The sequence below is a fragment of the Lingula anatina genome, chromosome 2 (genome assembly GCF_051362555.1).
Source record: "Lingula anatina isolate TDL-2025a chromosome 2, LinAna3.0, whole genome shotgun sequence".
NCBI classification, from domain to species: domain Eukaryota; kingdom Metazoa; phylum Brachiopoda; class Lingulata; order Lingulida; family Lingulidae; genus Lingula; species Lingula anatina.
The window spans coordinates 42749609-42771570 of record NC_141768.1 but is presented as its reverse complement, the minus strand read 5'-3'; the positions used below and the strand labels follow the sequence as shown (position 1 = coordinate 42771570).

At 34.3% G+C, this 21962-nt stretch overlaps 4 protein-coding genes across 6 annotated transcripts; 3 read left to right on the top strand and 1 right to left on the bottom strand.

Moving 5' to 3' along the window:
- Window positions 1-71: 71 nt before the first annotated feature.
- LOC106158544 (uncharacterized) lies at window positions 72-6841 on the top strand. 2 transcript variants are annotated; one of them, XM_013534593.2, is made up of 13 exons: window positions 72-272; window positions 909-1145; window positions 1464-1663; window positions 1909-2032; window positions 2563-2665; window positions 2974-3144; window positions 3540-3625; window positions 3939-4060; window positions 4490-4729; window positions 4838-4926; window positions 5046-5528; window positions 5966-6141; window positions 6294-6841. In XM_013534593.2, exons 1-13 carry the CDS (start codon window positions 153-155, stop codon window positions 6456-6458), a joined length of 2316 nt encoding a protein of 771 aa, XP_013390047.2. In that variant the 5' UTR covers window positions 72-152; the 3' UTR covers window positions 6459-6841. The 2 variants fall into 2 exon arrangements, with proteins under 2 accessions (XP_013390047.2, XP_013390046.2); XM_013534592.2 differs by having other exon boundaries at window positions 2971-3144.
- On the bottom strand, window positions 6746-11458 carry LOC106158510 (N-alpha-acetyltransferase 60). The gene is made up of 6 exons (XM_087004169.1): window positions 11355-11458; window positions 9639-9983; window positions 9327-9456; window positions 9102-9198; window positions 8653-8887; window positions 6746-8262 (listed from the first exon to the last, which is right to left on the bottom strand). The coding sequence occupies exons 2-6, from the start codon at window positions 9746-9748 to the stop codon at window positions 8103-8105; spliced, it is 732 nt and encodes a 243-aa protein (XP_086860295.1). The 5' UTR covers window positions 9749-9983; window positions 11355-11458; the 3' UTR covers window positions 6746-8102.
- On the top strand, window positions 11439-15168 carry LOC106158509 (ribosomal RNA-processing protein 7 homolog A). Its single transcript, XM_013534534.2, has 8 exons — window positions 11439-11531; window positions 12330-12469; window positions 12731-12853; window positions 12992-13115; window positions 13405-13502; window positions 13954-14103; window positions 14400-14448; window positions 14657-15168. The coding sequence occupies exons 1-8, from the start codon at window positions 11456-11458 to the stop codon at window positions 14740-14742; spliced, it is 846 nt and encodes a 281-aa protein (XP_013389988.2). The 5' UTR covers window positions 11439-11455; the 3' UTR covers window positions 14743-15168.
- Window positions 15169-15812: 644 nt separating this feature from the next.
- LOC106158539 (uncharacterized) lies at window positions 15813-21791 on the top strand. 2 transcript variants are annotated; one of them, XM_087004538.1, is made up of 10 exons: window positions 15813-15970; window positions 16552-16709; window positions 17189-17306; window positions 17494-17594; window positions 18524-18665; window positions 18824-18918; window positions 19135-19240; window positions 20235-20319; window positions 20666-20858; window positions 21323-21791. In XM_087004538.1, the coding sequence occupies exons 2-10, from the start codon at window positions 16560-16562 to the stop codon at window positions 21440-21442; spliced, it is 1110 nt and encodes a 369-aa protein (XP_086860664.1). In that variant the 5' UTR covers window positions 15813-15970; window positions 16552-16559; the 3' UTR covers window positions 21443-21791. The 2 variants fall into 2 exon arrangements, with proteins under 2 accessions (XP_086860664.1, XP_013390036.2); XM_013534582.3 differs by having other exon boundaries at window positions 16536-16709.
- The last annotated feature ends 171 nt before the right edge of the window (window positions 21792-21962 follow it).

The following is a 21962-nucleotide window of genomic DNA, read 5'->3' as shown; positions in this document are numbered from 1 at the left end:
ATTAGCTTATGTTTTTTTTTATTTCACTGCGATCCAACTGTTCTCTGTTTCCTGAGTTTCCCGTTATTTATTCTACCTCTTTTCACAGAAGAATAGTCCACATGTGTGCTAGTTTGTTAACACGGAAAAGGTTCAAGTAGCGTCTTCCAAATATGTCTAAACGGAGTAGGCGATACGAATCAAAGAAAAGAAAGGCAAAGGCTTTTCTGGACCTGGTTAAGGCTAATGAAGAGGATGGTTTAAAAGGCAACAAGCGCAAGATGGTACAACAGGTACGATTTTTGTAACCGCACGCTCGGCTGCTGTCTCAGTTTTCAGCCTTACACTAGCTATTTGTAAGTTATCATACTAGGTAATTACCACAGGCAAGGCCCCATGAAACACTGTGTTACAATTTCTCGAGGATTTAAATATCCACAGTCTGGGTTAATTGCGTCTCTTTTGCACCCAAGTTTCATATTTTATTATAGACAACTCATGTCAGCACCACTGCATAATTGGAATAAAAAGACTAAAACGTTATCTAACTGGAGAATGAGCCGAAACAAAAGGACTATAATTGCAACCACGCTCAGCTGTCACCTTACTAGTTAGAAAATGATTGTCGTAAAATTGCTATATGATTTAAAAAACGGGTGCACAAACTCAAAAACCATATCAAACAACCTTAGTTGTGCCATAGTAGTCTACAAAAAAAAAAAAAAAAAAAAAAAAAAAGATAGGTATTCAAAAGAATGTTGTTAAATATCCGTCCGTAGAGTTTAGACAAGACTGTTTTGATAATTTGATTGCATGATTTCTTGTGGAGCATGTTCATGCTGTATGATATAATACTTTTGATCTTTTTAATTTTAATATACTTTATATGTGTATGTTTGTGATTTCCTATTTCTGCTTAATAATTACAGGAACAAGTCACATTAGATTCTTCATCATCTGATTCTGAAAGTCTAACAGATAGACAAGGGTCAGTCAACCATTCCAGTGTAGAAGATGCTGATCTTTTGCCCAAAGAAAAACAGCATAGATCAACTGTCAATAAGCAGATGCAAGATGGAGAACCACCTACCAAGAAACTGAATATTTCAGAAGATGAATATGCTAGGATTAGGGCAGAAATCAGAGCTAGGCAAAAAGAAGCTATGGTAAATCATTTACATGTATTTTTCTTATTAATGTATACTTTGATTATGGTTTTTATTGACATGTTTCATCAGTTTGACCTACAGATTTTTAACTTACATTTATTTCTCTTCTACCAACTACTTAAATGTGATATGCACATCTTCATATAAATCATTACAAAGAGCAAGGCATGTTTTAACTAGTTAAGAGAAAGCACTTTTCATGAAAGTATATTTTAGGCCCTTGATTTTTTTAGGGAAAAGTTATATGGTACAATTTACATTTTCTGGGAGTATTTTTAAATGTAATTATCATGCTATTTTTTATCATTAATACAGCAAAGACCAAAAATCTTCTTAACATTGGACGATATCCAGCCTTATGTCCCCACACCACAGCACTTTCCCACCATTCCACCACAGATTTCAGGAAAGGAAGAACTAGAAATGCCGTCTTATCAACCTCATCTGTTTATGCTTGACGTGCAGCATTTGCTTCTGTATGCCATTCAGGGAAACACGGCCAGTTATAAACCAAGGTAGGGAACTGGCACACTAAATACAATCACATTTTGCTGTAATTATTTGTCACATGGAACAGATGCATCAAAGTGAGAGTGCTTTGTGGACTGTTAACATGTACAAAACATGTGCACATATGAAATTTAGTGCAGTTTTTAGGAATGGATTATCATGAATATTACAATTGTTAATAAAATAAGAAATCAAAAGGCATTCATTTTATCTTCTATATTAATTGTTACATATGTTTTTAATTCAATAGGTGGTGTAAGCTGCTTCGGTGGCAGAAGGTCAGCCATATAGCTGTGGTCACAGTGCAAGGATTGTCTTTCGAAGAATACACACAGCACAAGGACTGCTTTCAACATTTAGGATCATTTGATGTGGTATGTTAATTGTGGTGAATGTGCTTCAGAGTGTCTCACCTTACACATTCATTCTTTATTTGCTAATATATGTATAAGATTTGTGCTAGACAAACTAGTTCATTGTTATGTGTCATTGTGGATGGAAAGAAAAAGAAAATTAATAAAAATGACCCTTGTCACTCAACATTTTGTAAAAGGTTGTGGCAGGATTTTATTTATATTAACACTGGATGTGTTGTCCATGCTAGGTCTCTACAATCACATTGATTCCAGGCAGTCTGCCATGTTGTATGCCAAGACTGAAAAAAATACATAACACTTTGTAAGATTTATTTTAAAAAACAATGCACATGCATGTGTGTGTGTGTGTGTGTGTGTGTGTGTGTGTGTGTGTGTGTGTGTGTGTGTGCATATTGTGGTTGCTCCTAACACACTTTCAGGCCATTAAAAAAACAATTTAGTTAAGACATTATGACTGAGTTTGATTTGAAAACAGACAGCCAGTCCTATTACCTGGTCACAATTAACACGCTGTTTTGAATTTCAAGGAGGTAGGACTTGTCTCCCCATACCAGTATGGTAGTAGTGTTGAGGAAGATCTCTTCCAGGTGCCACTAAGTAGCTCTTATATGAAGAAATTGGGCATCAAAGGTGAGTAATTTCCCAAAAATTGTAAATTAAAGCAAATTGATTTCTTTGTTTTTTTTACAGTGAACTGTAATCAACTTAAGGTGATCACTTCTGAGTCATAAATAACATTTTTAATGTAATCCATAGTATATTAAAAATATTTTATATAATATAAAAAGTGTGTGTGTGTGTGTGTGTGTGTGTGTGTGTGTGTGTGTGTGTGTGTGTGTGTGTGTGTGTGTGTGTGTGTGTGTGTGTGTGTGTGTGTGTGTGTTGTTGTTGTTGTTGTTGTTGTTGTTGTTGAATACCAATTTATCTCAAAACAGAAGAAAATGCAGGTGAGAAGTTAAACAAGAAGAAGAAGACAGCCATGTCAGAGGATGGGAAGAAGCAAGGTCAAGACAACAGACCTGCAGACTGTTGTTCTAGGACCACGTTGATGTTAAGGCCAGAACAACTGATACAGGAGGACTACCCTCTCCCTGTAGATGGAGATGGAGGTGAGTTATGCTTCCATATTATTTCCCTCTATTCAAGATGGGAATAATTTTTATTTTCATACTGTTACATGAGGTGAAGTTACTTTGTATAGGGTGAGTTGCTAGACAAAGTACCTTTAGTTATGATTGTAAAAGTGCCTCTATATAAGTGTTAGTCTACGTTTGTTCATTTTGATTTCAAAAATTTTGTCATTGCTACTGCTCTACTGTGGGGGCCTCTTGACCATTTTCTGGTTTTATTAAATAAAGATTATTTGCTCAAGACTTTAATAATTAGCAAAATAGTTTTGGTATGAAAGATAAAATAAATATTCTCAACATTTGGATTAATTTATTAGTCTAGTTACTAGCATATTTATTGCTTCATGGATACAGTATACCAAACTGTTTTTCAGAGAGATGTGCAAATTATGTGTTCAGCAAGGATTCCTATGGCAAAGTCACAAACTCCAGTCCTCTGTTTGCTGTGGATTGTGAAATGGTTAGTGTGATTTGTTGAATATAAGCTTGGTATAGTCTGTCAATAAGATTATAATTGCAATGCCCCCCTCCATAAAGAAAGGGATGTGAGTAAATAGATCAATAAGAATAAAGTCTGCCAGTCTATCTTCATACATCATCATCACTCCCTTTTCTTAACATTTGTAGCTTTTGATAAATATTTTTTGTATCAGATGTTGCTACAGAGTCTAAAATTGACTGGTACACAGGTTAGCTGTATTTAAATGATATCATACAAGACTGGTAAAACTTAAACCCACCTACCCGTTATAATGTATTTGATTTCATTTTAGTGCTTGACTAAATCTGTCAAGCGTCTGGAGCTGACCAGAGTTTCAGTGGTCAACGAAAAGGCTGAAGTCATATATGACCAACTGGTCAAGCCAAGGCATAAAATCATTAACTATCTTACAAAGTAAGAAACTGGTTTCAGTATTCTTGGTGTTTTTGTACTAAGTATATTCTTTGAGCATGGTTGCATTATTTTTTTTATTTTTTACTAAGTATATTCTTTGAGCATTATGTACCTTCAGTAATTGTAAGTCTGTTCTTATGTTTAGTTTAACTTAAATAATTATTGGTAACTAGTATAATTCTCACTTGAGTGATGTGCCGGGCAAGTACAGGCTTGGTCTGGCACTTCCTTGTTCAACACTTAATATCTGAAAAATTACTATCCCCAGTACTAACCACATTCAGGGCATCTTATTTAACACATTTTGTTTACTACTAGCAGTTTTTACCCAATACATTTCACCAGCTACAATCTCACCTAACACAATGATTGTTTCTGAAGTTGTGCAATTTTAGTCTCACCTAACACAATGATTGTTTCTATCTCAAGGTACAGTGGCATAACAGAGCAAATGCTAGCCCCAGTCACCACCACCTTGCAGGACGTACAGAGAGACCTACAGAACCTGTTTCCATCAGATGCTATTCTCTGTGGCCAGTCCTTGAATGGGGATCTACACGCCCTGGAGTTATTCCACCCTTACTGTATTGACACTAGTGTCATATATAACTTGAGTGGACACAGAAAGATGAAAACTGGATTAAAAAGACTGGCAGCTCAGTTCTTGGGGTAAACCAAAACACAATCTTTCTGTTTTTGTGTGTCCCTTTTAGGTTAAACGTTAATAGGTAGTTTTTATATATATCCAGAGAAGTAAATATTTATTTGGTGTTTCAGGCGAACAATTCAAGACAGCAGTGCAGGCCATGACTCAGCAGAAGATGCCATTGCTGCCCTAGACCTGGTGCTATTAAAACTGAAAAACAGTGAGTTGATGTTATCTTTTTGAGGGTCTCAATGGAAAAAAGTAAAGTTCATTACTATTTAGATTTTCTGTTGTACAAACTCACCACAATATTTTAACTGATAAATATTTTACTTTCAGACATATCTTATGGTGATGTCATTATGGGAGGTGTTATTTATCCCAAGTTAGAAGACAAACCTCCAGTCATTGCTCAAGTAGCTGAAGCTGCTAAACCAGTTCAAATAAGTGAAAATTCTGTCAACACACCATCGGATTCCCTGGACTCGACAAACAATTCACAGTCAAGGGATGCTCAAGCTAGTAGTACAGAAACTAAAATGGAAGTTAAACCATTGGTCTCAACTGATCTTAGTTCTGTTAACCAATCAGCAGGATTTTCAAACTTGAAAACAAAGGATAGCAATATGACTGAAAAAAATAACAGCACAACTCTAAAGGAGACTAGCAATTCTTGTTTTCAGTCAACAGACTCCAAAACGCCAAGTGAAGGTAAATGTGTGACTTCAGTGGGAATGATTGACAAGAAAAGAGTCTTTTTTAGAGGTACTTCCCAAGCCTATCAAAGTTTGGTTGGAATTCTCACAGACTTTTGTAAAACAAGTAAGTGTGAGTTGTTAATTGGCTATGGTATACTATTGCCCATTCGATATTTTCTCTATAGAGATCTTTTAGTTATACAAATACATTTCTCGCTGTGACTGCCAGGTAGAATCTTGATCACAAGTGTGACTGCCAAAGGAGAAAAGCTTATCATAATGAATCAGACAGCCTTAACAGTGATTGTTCATTAAGATACAGGCTGCGCAAATCTGTAAATTTCTCAAAAAGTCTCAGTTCAGTTGGCAAGATAGACTGTCACAGATCTCTGAAATGTCTTGAGTGAGTTCATGTGTCAGTGTGCCTGAATTAATTACTGTAACAGATATTGAAATAATTTACGTATCAAGGCAGCATAATATTATAAATCAAAAGATGTTTTTAGTTTCAAGTACCTGCCAATTTGTATTGTTTGTTAACGAGATATCTGATTATTCCAGGTGTTTGTATCGGCAGGTCAGATGACAAACTAAGTAACCACAAGATGGAATTCTACCCCTGCTCTAGTGATAAACGAGCAACCAAAATTGCAAAGAAGAAAGTGGTAGACAGTAGTTTTACTTTTGTGGAATTCAATGGCTTTGATCCTTCTGAAAAGGATACAGGCAAAACAAAGGTACAATGTTATATCTTTTTCTTTCTACAGACATTCCTTAGAAAAGTGTAATAGTTAAATAACCACATTAAATTTAGTACAAAATGAATTTGAAAGGTTGTTATGGATATGTAACATTTATATCCTTAATTTTGTTTTGAAAATATTTTCAGGAAAGTTTGCAAGACTTAGACAGAAGAATAAACAAGATCCATCAAAAGATGCCAAACAATGGGATGTTTGTTGTTATATTGGGTGGAAGAACTAGCGAGTCCTCAGCATACAGTGCAGGGGCCTTTGTCAGCATCAAGAAATCCACCTGTGATATGTCAACCTAGGCGTTTTTACATATATTAGTAGGGACATAGACACCACAGGCATTGTATAACACTTCCATGGTACCAGGAGCCTATGTGACACTTACTGGGTTACCAAGGACCTTACATAGCCCTTTTATTACCAACTGTTAGAGATTTTACTTAAAAACTTATGGACCCAAATGCCCTTTTTCCTTAAACAGACTCCTAACTGAACTCTTAAAGTGAATGCTATTTTCTTCGTTGTTCATTCAAATTTGTTGTATTCATTTAAAAATTAAATGTAAGTTGTGATCTGAAATTTTAAGTAGGTGTCAGTTAAACATTTTATTGGTCAAAAAAAATTGAGAATATGAAATCAAGTCTCAGAACTGGATTTTAAATAAAGAATGACTAGCAATTCATGGATATGTATTCAATGATGTAAAGACATATCTGCAAGAATCCCGTTTATCACTCGTATAATTACACATTCTGTATACAAAATTATCTTGTACATTTACATACAAACATTGCTATATATGCAACTGTTCAACACTTTACATACAACATGTAAAACACCCACATCTCTAACAATATAATACATATCACAGCTGTCAAAAGACAATTCAGTTATTAAGATGTGGAAGCACAAATTAATATTTAGAATAATTTACACTTCAGTCCAACTACAATAACATAAAAATGTTCAAACCCTCTACGTCTTTCTCTCTCATTACAGTATGTACAATATTCTCTCGGGCTATAGAATTTGTAGCTTCTTTTTTACCCTGTAGAGTAGCAATATTATGGAAATCCTGAGTTGTACATGTCTAAATCGAATTGCAAATCATTACCTGTATGTGTTCTGTATGTAAGGAAAGCAATAGGTAAACAACAGTATATGCTAGTAATGATATTCTCAACTCCTTCCCCACATTTTTGCCCTCTATGGCATTCTTTACCATACATGATAAGAGCTTAAACATAATTTTTGACTCAAATATTCAAGATAAGTCTCTTTGGCTACAGATATGAAAACTAACTGATTGTTATCAACTCTTTTATCACTGTAGAAATTTGACCGAAGTAAATATATGTTTGTGTAGCTCAACTCAGGAGGTATAATGTAACAAATAAAAATCCCAAGCTTTAAGAATTGTGCAGTTACCACAACATGTACATTCAATTCAATTTTGTCAAGAGATGTGCTGATATACCACATAATGAGTACAAGTCTCCTGAACATGATCAGAAAAGAATCTCAATTCTTAACAAGAATGTTACAATGAGCTCCACATAGATTTGTGTAAAGACACACCCCTAGCTTGTGGCCATTTGGACATCCTGATATGTGACAGGAGCACCATTTAGTACAGCATTGTAGGTTCTTATATTTCATTGTGCGTATACGTACTGTATGACACTGTATGTCAGATGACTGTCACCAGCATTAAGTACAGGCCCTGGTGTTTGTTAAAATGGACTTGCGTACTGAACTGAAAACATATGGCACTCTTCAACCAAATTATCAACTTAAAAAGATTCTATTCAATTGGTGATGCTTGGGAATCAATTCCTTATTCTTTTGGCTTTTTTTATCTTGATGGTCATAAGATACATTGTAAATGCACAAAGCCACAACAAACAGCCAAGATTTCAAATGATCTCCACTGCGGAAGTTTGTCAGCTGTGATGTGTAAACTGCCTGATGTCAGAATCCGGGGAGCCTAGAACTACTTTCTTCACCCAGCTCCTCAGATGATGAAAGAGGCGTTGTGGAATTGCACAAACTTGGACTTGGACCAGGCTACTGCAGAAATGGCCAACATTGCGCAAATAGTCAGTGAAAAGATGTTAAGGTAAATATATTTCCTATTGTAAATTTAGTCATCCTATCATCTCATTTAAAGCATCTTTGTAGATGCTATTTTTAATGTTGAGAGAAAAAATATGTAAATAAAAAATCCTGATAACTTAATGTTTGCAATATCACAATGTTTGCAATATAATAAATGTAACACCTCATAAATGAAATGCTCTCATACCCTGCACAATTGCAGTCACACCTACCACACTGTCACTACCATGCCCAAATACTGAAGTGGTAAAAACTAATACTTTAGCAACAAAAGCACCACAACATCACACTGACCACATTACAAACACACAAAACCATATCAGCTTATATAGATATAAGCCACATTCATTATTTTCACCTCCACTAAAAGGATATAAGGCAGTCCAGGGAGGTTCTCCACCATTGATATACAGAACATATGTATACCCATCACTGGGGGACCCCTTTATGGAATAATAATATGGTAAAAAACTGTGGAGCTTAAAGTTGCGCCTCTCATAGAACCTGATAGCTGTGGCATTAGCTGTGAGTACATGAAGATAGACAGCTTTACAATTTTGGCGCTCACTCGTTGTTAAGTGTTGGAGTAGTGTTTCCAGAAGTAGGGAGGCTGGAATGATAATGAGAATTTATAGATATCCTTTGATCATAATTATCATATATCTATGAACAGATTTTATATCGAAGAGAAAAACTGTGATGACCAAAATTTTGGATATTTATTAAATTTTAATTTTATTTCACTTACAGAAATTTAATTTTTTTTCGTAGTATTTAGATTAATATCTAAGATTAGAGATAAAGCCATTCAACTATACACTTACCTATTCCATGATTCCTGAAGTCTCTCACCACTCCTAAGCTGAGAATATAAGCCACCTGTATATTGGCAGGATAGTGGGAAGCAAGGAGATCACTGTCCTAAAAAAAAAAGGAATAGGTTTCCCTAATTTTCTTCGGCATAAAAAACGAGCAAAAGTGAATTTTTGTTTCCACATGACTATATAAAATCCCTGGAATTGTCACTAAGGGAATGCTATTTAACCCACCTCCTTATTGCATGTGCTCCTAGGTTTTATGTCAGCTACAATCATTCCAATAATCTGCCCATTGAAAGTTGCTGCCAGAGAGAAGAACTTGGTGTTGGAGGTGATGTCCTTGAACCAGTTCTCTGGATAGCTGAAATGATACGCGAGAAAAATACACTGTAAGTGCACATATAACGGCCCACACATTTCCTTTTCTTTGTATTATTCAAAACATTAGAACATTTGTGAAAAGTAGAAAAATATCAAATGTACATTTGATTAAACCAAATCATCTGACCAACTAATAAGATATGCAAGAATTCTCATACTCACTCAATGGGAAACCAATCTGCACAAAGCTTCTTTATATCATCGATATCACTGGGACTAAGAAACCTCATCTGCACCTCCCTCTGGATGCTAAATGAATTTTGCTGAGTCATTGGTATCAAGTTGTTCACTGTGCTCGTTGTGTCAGTGTCTAGTATGTCTCATTCTTAAGCATTGCATCAGATGAGACAATGTCTTGTGTTTGTCATTGCGTTAGATGTGACAGTGTGATAGGAGTATCATACAATGTGCTCCGTGTTAGATGTAAAAAGAAGTGGATGGCATCATTTCATTGCAGTCAGTGACCAGAATTATTCACTGTCAGTGTGATCTGTCCATTTCATAGTGCTGAAACAGAAAAAGATACATTCCAAAGAACTCCTGACCTAATTTATTCAGACTGACAACTGAAAGGAATTTTATAATTCTTCATATACACAAGATGCAGTAAACTCTCCTTCATGAAATAAACGAAATGGGCCTATATTCAAATTTGAACATACACTGCACACAAACTATGGTGGCTAAAGCTGTCAAATTTTGCAATATCATATAAGGAATTTATGTGCCAAATTTCAATCCAAACTATTGCATACATTTAAGAATAGAAAAGCTTCAAAGTAGACCTTGACAAAACTAAAAGTGTTATTGACATGATTCAATTGTATTTGGGAAGCTCAGGTCCGTAGCCAGCAATTTCAGAGGGGGGGGGGGGTTGTTTTCTGAAAAAGTGCACCTTTGACCATAAAATCCTTAAGTACATAGATCAAATTTTACCCAGAGTGGACCTTTTCCCAGCAAAAAGGGCGGTTCTTTTGAACCCCCGAACCCCCCCCCCCCCCCCTGGCCAAGGGCCTGAAGCTGCTGGTTTATCTTCCAGTGAGAAGGACACCGTTGCTTATAAATGCAGTAGTTAAGAAAATAATCAAGCAAATTAAAACTTCAAGTGCATAATAATTTTGACAGATTAAACCATGCAATTTCTGACAGACAAGCAGATGAGCACTATTCACAGCTTGGCAACAGGAAAACTGTTTGGCATTAAAAGTGTGAGTTGAGGAGATGAGAGGTAAATCCAGATTTGAAAGCTACTCATCACAGTAGCTGGTCGTCATATTACACTTTTTGAACCATTTGCTTTGATGTGTTAGCAGAAACAGTATATATGAGATCAGAAACCATAAACAACTTCTGATTTTACTTATTCTCCAGTGCCTGTACTGTACATGTACGATGCTAGGAAAAACAGCACCATTTACAAATGCAACAGTGAAAAGGGGTCATTTTTTTTCAATCCAAGCTGATGGCAACAGAAAATCTACTTATTTTATGTCAAAACCACCATACTAGAATATATGAGTCAATGTCACATGAGCATACTGTATTTAAGAAACTTGATACTGATAACGTTCATATGATATATATTTCTTGTCTCAGAAACCAAACCATACATCAGTGTTATACATGAGCCATGAATTATCCAAATTGATTTCACTTCGAGCAGCTTCCGCCACTGCAAAACATTTGGATAGCAAAATCGTGTTTCTTCTAGAAAAAAAAAGCTGAACAAAACGGTTGAAAACTCAACGCTGCGTCAAATACAGTAGGCGAATTAGACAACTTAGCACCGTTAATATCGCGTCTACAGAAGATAATATGCTTTACACTACATAATTCAGAAAGTAATAGGTAAGTATGAACTACCTACAGTAAACTTACCAGGATAATCTATGCCTTAGAAAGGCAATATAAGGAAAACATCTCGAATATATGTCAAAACCGATTGACCATCGGAAAAGGAAGTTGTTTTTTTTCTGCGCATGCGCACTTTAAATGTTAAAAGCAACACGCGAGTTGAGACGATGGAAGACCGGGTGGTGATACATGGTTTCACAGGTAAACTGTAACATATGAATGGACTCACGGGTTAATTGATGGACTAATAGTTCCCTATTCAAACCTGATATACACCTTATCTTATATTATACTGATACTTAATCTTTGACGTTGCAAATGTGGCGTTACTGTATCCCGTTGTTATGAAAAAAAGAATTTTGTTGTTCCTTTTGAAAATAATTTTGAATGAAGTTTGATTTTATTTATTTTGCCAGTTATCAGTAGAATACACATCTGATATGTACCTATTTTGGCAATGTATATATATTTTTGGACATAAATCCGTTTCACTTTTTGCAGCTGTAATGCCAAATGGCATTTCTAGATCTGTTTCCTTAAATGTACATGTATTCACTGTTGCACTAGAACCATAGTAGTACATGTACATGTTAATATTAAAACAATGTACGTAAAAAAGCTAGAGTGTGATCATCTGTGTTGCAATTGTAGTATTTAATTAGGCACAAAATTGTGCACTGCAATCTAGCTTTTATTGTACTTTTTGTGCCTGATTTAGTGATACTAGATTGTTATTGAATTTTAGAGGAGACTTTGTAGTCTACACAGGTCAATGATAAATCTAATTGTGCAACATTTTATGTTGAATCTGTTGATCAGATTAATACCTCTTTTTGGACTTATAACAGTTCTTGAAATGATTTCTAAACCATATTCCATTGCTCATTTCTCTTACTTGAGGCAATGCCTCTTTAATGGTTTCTTGAAGATAAGGACAATAATGTATTCATTGTCTGATAAACTAGTAGTTAATTTAGTCTTTCAATTTTTTTTTTTAAGTGATTCCTCTGAAGCTAAACAAGCAGTGCAAGTCTTGCCATCACGTATACTTGAAGGAGCACAGCGTGAGGGAAACGGATGCAGCAAAGCCCAAAGACAGGACACTTTTTATATTGAATTTGCCACCATATTGTAATGAGGTAATATAAATGCAACTTTTAAGTCTACTTTAAAACAAAAATGTAAAAAAAAAAAACAACTTTTTATTGATTTCTTAGACATCATTCCTAGCTCATGGAATTTCACTTTTATCACTGAAAAGTAAACCTAAACCTAAACCGATTCTAGCCAATTTTCTAGTCTTGTAGGTCATCATGCACTTCTTCAAGCCTTGTTTGAGGCTATCTAAGATGATTGTCTTTGCAGTATTTGTGACTAGTTGTATTTTTCTCATTGCCTAGGAGTGTTTGAAGAGATTGTTCTCTGACTGTGGAAAAATTGAGAATATACATATTCAACAGAAACCTTCTTCATCAGCACCAGAAGTCAAAAACAGATTCTTTAAAAGTGCTAAAGATATAGAGGTAAGTTTTGAAAACAATGAATATAAGACAGATTAAATTAATATTTCATAATGATTCATTAAAAGCAGGGTTTGACAAGAAAGGAAGAAATAAGAAGATAATATTGTGATATTTCTTGATAAATGTGTATTTTTTCAGGGTTTTAGGGTAGCATACATTGTGTTCCATACACCTGCAGCTGTAAAAAAGGCAAAACAGTTCAAATTTGATCCCCCTAGGATTCTGTCTACAGATGAAAGTCCAGTTCTGACAGGGATGAAAAGTAGGTTTTTAACTCACATGTGTATCCATGCATGCTCTTTGATTTTTTTTACAGAGGAAAATCAGTTTTATTCATTCATTTTTGCCTGTTTGATTTTGCTTTGCCCCTAGTAATGGCACTTTGAGCAAAAGTTAACTTTGACTTTTTTGTAAAGTGTCACCACCTAACATATCAACTCAAAGGAATTTGTGATGTGAATTCTATATACTAGTATAATAATATTATATATATATGTTCCATTTTTGCATTTGGGTTTTTCACTTTAAAGTGTATTATAATTGTCATTCAGAATGGTGCCAGGAATATAAAGCCAGCTTACCAAATGTACATGCACTTCAGAAAGAAATAGATGCATACATGGAAGAGTTTGACAAGAAGATTCAAGAGGTGATCACAACTGACCATCATTTTTTTTCTAGTAACTTGTGAATTATTTTTTGAAAAGTGAATGTTTTCAAAGATTGTTGACAACAAAATTTGCATTTCTTTGAATATTAATTTGATTTAAAACTATGAAAACACTCTCAAACCCATGTCAAGACAAAATATAAATGGAAATTAAATTTAAATGATTGTATAAGATCTTGCATCGCTTGAAATCATGATTTATTCTTTCTCTCCTAAATAACTGTTATTTTGATAATTCAACTAAGGTTGTAAACAATTTTTTAAGATATCTCGTCTACAAACAAACTAACTAACAAACAAACCAAAGTCCACTAAAGAGCAGACCAAACTTCTTCATCGACATAGTTAATTATTGTCTTGGTCAAATTAAAACAAATTGATAAGTCAACATCAAGTCTTCATATTAAAGAAAATGAAAATTTTATTTTAGGAAGCAGCTCAGGCCAAGGAGGAAGAGGGTGTACCTGATGATGAGGGTTGGGTGACGGTGACAAGGCACAGTAAAAACAAAGGAGTTCCCAGAACAGAAGCACAAGAAAAGAGAGTTACACAGAGAGAGAAAAAGAAGAGGAAGGAAAAGGTATTATTAATATTTATGAGTTAGTATTATCATTTGCTGTCTTATGTTTTTCAGTTCTTCAAGTTAATTTGTTGAAAAAATACAAGTGTAATGTGAATGGTTTTTTTATCTTAGATAAACAGTCTTATATAGGTAGTCTTCAGATATTATTTTTATATTATTATGTTCACAAAATTTCTTGAAGATATGCTTATTTCTGGCAAAGACTAAGATATTGTAAAATTTGTAATATTGAAATATTCTAGAAGAAAACTTTGAGTATTTTAAAAAGCAATTAATATATTTATAATTTCCAGGAGTTATTGAATTTCTATGCATTCCAAGTGAGGGAATCAAAAATGGAACGTAAGTTAATATTTAAGTAAAATTTGTTGATATATGGACAGATACTCACTTCATAAAGTGCAAAAGCATAGCCTCTGTAAATACAACTTCTTCATATTCATCATTAAAACTGTTATTATTAGCCACTAATTATAAATGCAATCTTTTTGAATTTTGACAAATGCAAATATTTATCTTTTTATAATTTTTACCCTTTTATTTCTTGTAGAAATTGCAAAACTAAGACAGAAATTTGAAGAAGACAAACAAAAAATATCATTGATGCGGGCATCCAGGAAGTTTAAACCTTACTGACTGTAATAACTTTAGCTGCTGCACAGAAGATCAGTTCATCCACATTGAACAATTTGTCTTGAATAAAAAATATTATAACGATTTATCATAGAATGGTACTGTGACCAGTCAAAATTATGATTAGCAATAGATATGAATATAAATTTAAAACATCATTTCTCTCACTTTTCTTTTCTCTTAAGTTTCTTTTCTTAGCCAATATCAGTTTAGTTTTACTAAGCATCCATCTGTCTGGTGTCATGTCTGAAGTATGCCTGAACCAACCTGTACTTAGGGTCAAGATTTTCACAATCTTATAAGTTCTATAGAAATTAGGTTTGCAATTTGACTTGGTTAATATGATTTATCAAGTATGTGGCATTTAACGCCCTTTTTTATTTTCATTAGGTGTTCACAGAGTTTGAATAAAATTGTCAGTGGCCTTGATATGATTGTTGTTAAAATTTATCTGTTGACTGGGAGTCAAAAATAAACTGATGTGTCAACAACATGGACCTACTATCTGCTATTTGTTTAAAATTTTAGTTAAAGTCACAAATCTGCTTTTCTTTCTAACAAAAATGCTGATGATTTGACAACCACCATTGTTGGGTCATGAATAAGGATTGTTTGTTCATCACATTCATACTATACAAAGGGTTATCTGACTTCATTGGATCAGTTAATTTGCATTTGATATAAGGTTTTTCATTGTCATTGAAAGAAATAATGTAAGCAAGACAAAATGATGTTTTTTGCTCACATATTAAATTTATTGGAAACTACGATAATTATTACAATTGTAATTAATTCAAAATTAACGTAACTCACACTCTTGAGGAGACCTTGTTAGGAAATATCATAGAAGTAGAGAAAATGGAATGCCAACTCCTGTGAGATTTGAAGTTGGCATTCCATTTTCTCTACTTCTATGGAAATATTTAATAATAAATAATTTAATGTTCCGAGTGAATAAAACAATCTTTGAGTATAAATTCTCTGCTCTGTTTGATCCTCCGGGTCGTCTTATCTGATATGCTGTAATCCTCAGTTAGAATTCAGTCAGTTTAAGTCTGTCAGCCAAAAGCCAAAAGGTGAAGTCCTACTGCCAAAGTGGATTTTGCAAATATTTACAAAGGTAATCTTTATTATGCAACAAGCTTCAGCGACGTAATCAAGACTTCATGGTTCAACTTCAAGGTCCAAGTTGCAGACATTAAGTGGCACTACCTGACTACCTTTGTAGTTGGTATGTATATGTTTTAAATACTGATATATTGCATTAACAGTATCCAAAGACTTCTAATTTTAAGGACTTTAAAAGATAACCTTTAAGGGGAAATTGACTTTAGCCATTAAAAAGAGTTTCTTTGCAATATAGAGATGCATTGCATGATAGAGCAGCTGCTTTTAACTGACCACATGAATATTTCCCGACATAAAATTCATTTATTATGTTTTTCATTATATATGCGACTTACTTTTTTTGTTTACGAATTGGCAGAAAACATCATAGTGCGACTAATGTTCTTGTTCTGACAAAAGTTCTCTTTTCATAAATTATAAATATGGGCCATCATTATTTCTTCATTTCTTAGTCTTTCATGCATGTAACAGAAATAACATACAGGATTTTTTCGTGAAAATATAACACATACAAATTAAGCATCTATATGTGTTGAAATGACTTGTGTGCCCTTATAAAGTGAAAATATCAAAATATTTTATGATTCATATGGTAAGAAAGCACATGCTCTAAATTTTAGAGGCCAAAATTACTGAAAAATTACTTTGCACATACTGTGTATTTATAGTTTAGCACTTTTTAAGTTACAACTATGGAGAGTAACAATCATATGGCTGAAGTGCCCCTGGGATTAAAAGGAGTTACCCCTCACCCTGAAGTGTTTACCATCCCCCCACCACAGCCTAAAGAAAAGAAACCTGGGCAGCTCACCTCACAGCAGGTCCATCAATTCTTTGAAGAGGTATGTGGGTGTTTTGCTGAATTAGATATTCAACAAAATTTTATTTATGTATGTATTGTATCAATTTTGTTAAACAGATTTCAGATAATAACAAAGCAGAGGGAAGGGAAGAGTTGAATCCTGATATATTCTGGATAAACGCCATCGGCAGGTTTTACAATTTACACCTGTATCTTTATTCATTCCTGTATCTATCTCACTTTCCTGGGGAGGATACAACAAACCAGGCTGCTGCATACGGGGTGTGTGTTTATTGAGTATTGTTTGCAAATACTGGAAATACCATGGCCAGGTCCTAACCCTCATGTTTGAGTGCTGTATACTTATATCTTTAAATAAAATTTTGTTGTAATAACTGCTAAAACAATTTGCTGTTTATAAAAGAAAGGCAGATAAAATGTTTGCTCTATACCATATAATAAACCTCTCTAGCAGAGGTAAATATGGTGATGACCTCTTTACACTTCTATTTTTTGCAGGGGTATGTTTTAGTTGAAAACTACTTCCAGAATGGAGAACTTGAAGCTTGTAAAGAAGCAGTCAATGAATTGGTTGATGAATGTGCCAACAAACTGTACAATGGAGGAAAAATCAAAAGTATGGGCCACCATGCACTTGCACTGTAACATCTAACTGAAAATGTCAGATGTCTTTCAATATTTTTCATTAAAATTTAATTTTTGTAAAGTGAAGTTATTTATTATGCTTACAGTAAAAATATTTTAAGTCAATAATGCAACTTCTCTGAATATTTATTTATTTTTATTATAATTATTTTTTGTAGACTTGTACAAGGAATTGGGATTATTTAAAAGACTGACTGCCATAGAAAAGGAATTTCCAGGAGCCAACATTGTCTTCATAAAATCTGGTAAAATGCCACAGGTATATGCATGTATATTCTGTGTATATGAAATTCATAGAACATTGTTATTAACAACATTTTACTTTAAAGATTTTATCCTCCTCTCAGAAACAGTGGCATTTCAAAATGTCAATCCAACTTTTAGTACAAACACATAGAATGATTTGCAACTTAATTTTTTCCTGCATTTTGAAATTATTCAGCATTTTGAAATTTATTTATTTATTTAAAGTAGCATACAGAAACAAGCACAGGGGTAGCAGTACTTAAACATTTTATCACAAAGTGCAAAAACTTAGCACATTTCATTTATGGTGTAAGTTCATGGTTATACAGGGATGAGAATAAACTTTACTTGCATTTCGGTACATGTAAGAGGTGGAAGGATCCATCACCTAATCTGATCCTCTTCCGTAGATTGTATATGGCTGCATTCACATCGAGAAAAGCAACGGCTCTACAAAGTCGAGAACTAAATATGGTGGACGTGCATGAAAGGAAAACTTCCTAATCTTTTTAATAGTCTTTTCGCCTCTCACACGCTTCCCCACGCGTTGTCCCTGTGGGGGTACAGTCATTAAATCTCGGCTCCATTGGGACGACGCGTGGGGAGGTGTGTGAGAGGCGGAGAGACTATGTCCGCCATATTTAGTTCTCGGCTTTGTAGAGCCTCCGGTCTTCTCGATGTGAATGCGGCCTATGAGTGTTGTGCACCATTATAGGGGTGGGAAGGAGAAATTTTGTTTGGCTGGTAGAGGAGGATTGCCTCTTTGTATGTTTGTTTTCAGTCTCTAGCTGATCAACATACAAATACAGTAGGAATTTTCCCTCTTCTTTGTCTGTCCAAGCAATTAGCACAAACATTAAGGTTAGGTTAAAGTTTGCACAAAACTGGTTACAACTGTTCTTGTAAGTAAATTTTGTGCAAATTGATGCAATTTTTTTTCAGGCTTTTCGAGACCTGTTTTCCAATGAGCGCTTGCTAAATGCTATAGAACAACTGATTGGTCAAGATATTATGGGTCATCCAGTCTGGAATTTGCGTACAAAGACTCCAAGAAATGAGGCAACAACTGTTCCTTGGCATCAAGGTAAAGTGACATTGTTCTTTTCTTAGCACTCAATATCACCTAACAAAACAGAAGTGATGTCATGATTTTCAAATTCCACACAATACAGTATTACGAGCAAACTAGCTGTTACACCTATGCTGTCACTATCTTTTGTGTTTGTCTTTTTTCACCTGTAGACATTTCCTATCTTGACAATTCATCCTATGACGTCCTGCAACCAGCAGCCTGGATACCCTTGCTGGACTCGAATGAGAATAATGGATGTATGCAGGTAAATAAGATATTTTCAACATCCTGGTACTTTTTTTCTTCTGTTTAGCCTTAAAACTTCTTCCATCTGGTGTTATTTGCCAACATTGTCCCTTCCTATATGAGCATTTGTCATGATAATAGATTTTTTGAAAAAGTAAAATCATTAACATGGACAGCCACCATTACTAGCACCTATGGAATATTAATATCGTAACATGTAAACGTATTATTTCAGTTTGTAAGAAAAGGTCACCAGTCAGGCAGAGTGTGTGAACACGAGTGCTGTGCAGGAGATACCTGGTACACTATGCTGAGAGAAGAGGAAATGGAAAAAACTCTGGGTTAGTATTGGGAGGTGTAAACATATAACTCAGCAATAAGGTTTATTGTAATATAACATGTATAAAACATTGCTCTCTCTGTGACAGAAGAAAGACTATTTGAATTTAACAAGTACTGCACTTTGTTTTGAAAATTGTGGCAGTACAATAGCTAGGGTGGTAGTATGAAATTTGGATGGATGAACAGCAGGCTAGGCATGGAGGAGTGTTAGATAATAACAGCAAGTGCTGTAAATTTAATTAAGTTATAGGTGTGTCATTTTTCAAATGATAAATGAAAGATCAGGCAGATTTGTATTGGTTCTTGTCACTTTCATCAGATTACCAAAAAAGGCATACATGTCAGAGAAAATGGACTTTTGCAGTAACACAAACCAATTTATAAAATTTATGCTGATAATTATCTGATATAGTCTTATTCTCTGACATTATGAAACAAAATGAACAACCCTCAAGAGAATAACATCAGTCTGTTAAAAAGCAAATGGGTCTATTTTAGGAGTTTGTAGCAGATAATACCGTGGTAGATTTGACACTGTGACAAAGTGGTAGATGGGACAGAGTGGTAGCTTTGATAGTGTGAATGACATTGAGATAGGTGTAACAATGTGGTTAACATATAAAGTTTGACTGTTGTGTGGTTAGTGTGACATCAATTGTGATAGGTGTGGCAATGTGGTAGGCATATATGGTTTGGCAATTTGGTAGGTTTGACATTGTGGTAGACATACAACATTTTGGTAAGTGTAGCAACGTACATGTAGACTACAGTAGGAGATGTAGCAGGATGGGAAGTTTGATAGTTTGGTGTAGTTTGTGTGACAGTATAACAGCAAAGGAAGCATGACAGCTAGGTTTGATAGTGTGACTGTTTATAAGCCATGATACTGTGCATGGTGAAGTCAAGATGTGAATTGTTGTTATTCTAACATATATGACTAAGAATTATGGTTTGCTGGTTCTGATCATGTGTGTCATATATCCATCATTCTAGGTGTAAACCTGGAGGAGGATATAGTATCAGTCCCTGTGCCATATGGAGGAATGGTGCTCCTCAACAATCTTATCCCTCATCGGAGGTATAGCAATGCATTTAGAGAGTGGGAATTAAATGAGAGTTTATATATTTCATTACAGAAAAAAAGTTAAGTTTTGTGAGTTAAGATACATTGGGTAGAACGAACCATTTTAATTTTAACCAAACAGAAATTAATACTATGCTGTAAAATAAAAATTACTCAGAATCTTCATTTTAGGCTTGTCCTTGACTTAAACCTCAGAGGTGAATATTCTTCACAAAAGTATCATTTACCTTTTAAACTGTTAAGATAACTCTCTGGTTATACCAAATGTATATCATATACACAGAATCACTACAGTAACTTTTATTTTAAATTATTTATTCATTTATTAATTTTTTCCAAGTTTGAACAATTACTCTGATGACATTCGCTGGAGCTTGGACTTGCGTTGGCAAAGCCCTAGCAAACCTGTTGGATTTCATGGCTTAAAAGAAGGCATATTGTTGCGTTCATCTCAGGAGCCAAATTTAAAAATTGACTGGGACCCATTTGTTGGTGTGAACAGAAATAAGGAACAGACCAAATCTGTGGGAATGGTGAGACATAATGTTAATACCAAACTAATTAATTTTTAGTGCCACTTTTTTTATGTTTCCCCTATTTAAAAATTAATACTTCTTTTATTTCCCCTATTTGAAAATTAATACTTCTTTTATTTCATGTGGAGGTCTTTAAGTCATTTTGAGGTCACTGTGCCACTGTCCGGTATAATTTCTCTTGTCATATGAATAACATGTTTAAAGCTTAGTATGTACATATACGATGTACGATGGCAAAGTACTCACCAACTTTGACAGTTCAATTAAGATCATTACATATATTTTGCTGACATATTTTGGTGTCTGTCAAGTCTATGTTAATTGTTACTTTCAGGGAATGAGATATATAGGTTTCGGGTGTGATAAGTCAAGGATGAGTGATAGACACAGCTGTCGAATTTCTATATAGAATTACGAAGTATGTACTCTTTTAATAATTTTTTTTCTATTCTACTCTCAAGGAAGTCGATGATTTTGACACCACCATCGTTGGGCCATGGATGAAGAAATGGAAAATAGTTCATCACAATCGCCATACCAAGAAGATGACTAAGGAAAATCTAGTCACATGGCACTTGTAATCTGTTATTTGATAAAACAACTTCTATTTTTTATCCATGCATTTGTATAAAATTCTGGACATGACAATTGCAGCTTTAAGAAATTATCTCAAGGAAACAAAAATAAGATATGACAAAATTTTCATTGCTTTGCTCAGAGTTCCTGTCATCTCAAAAAGTAAAATTGCTCACTCTTCCATTGTTTTGTTTGACTGACAGCATTTTTAAAGTGTGTGCTTGCAGGGACAAAACATGGTCGGAAAATCAGTGCTCGAAGTAGATATATTATATTCAAAATATTGTTGACCAATAAAATTGTTGTAACTTTTGCTGTGTAGGGTATTTAAAATGAAATTAAAAGCCAAATTAAGATTTATGATGTCTGTTGTAATTTGCAAGAGGATGAATATGAATGGTATGGTACGTTGTAATGATATATGGGGGCAAGGGAAGCTGCTAAATTCTTCAATAAGAAGTTTCCATATTTTGAACATGCTCTCCCAAGTTTAAGGATCTTAGTTTATTGACATTACATTGGTTC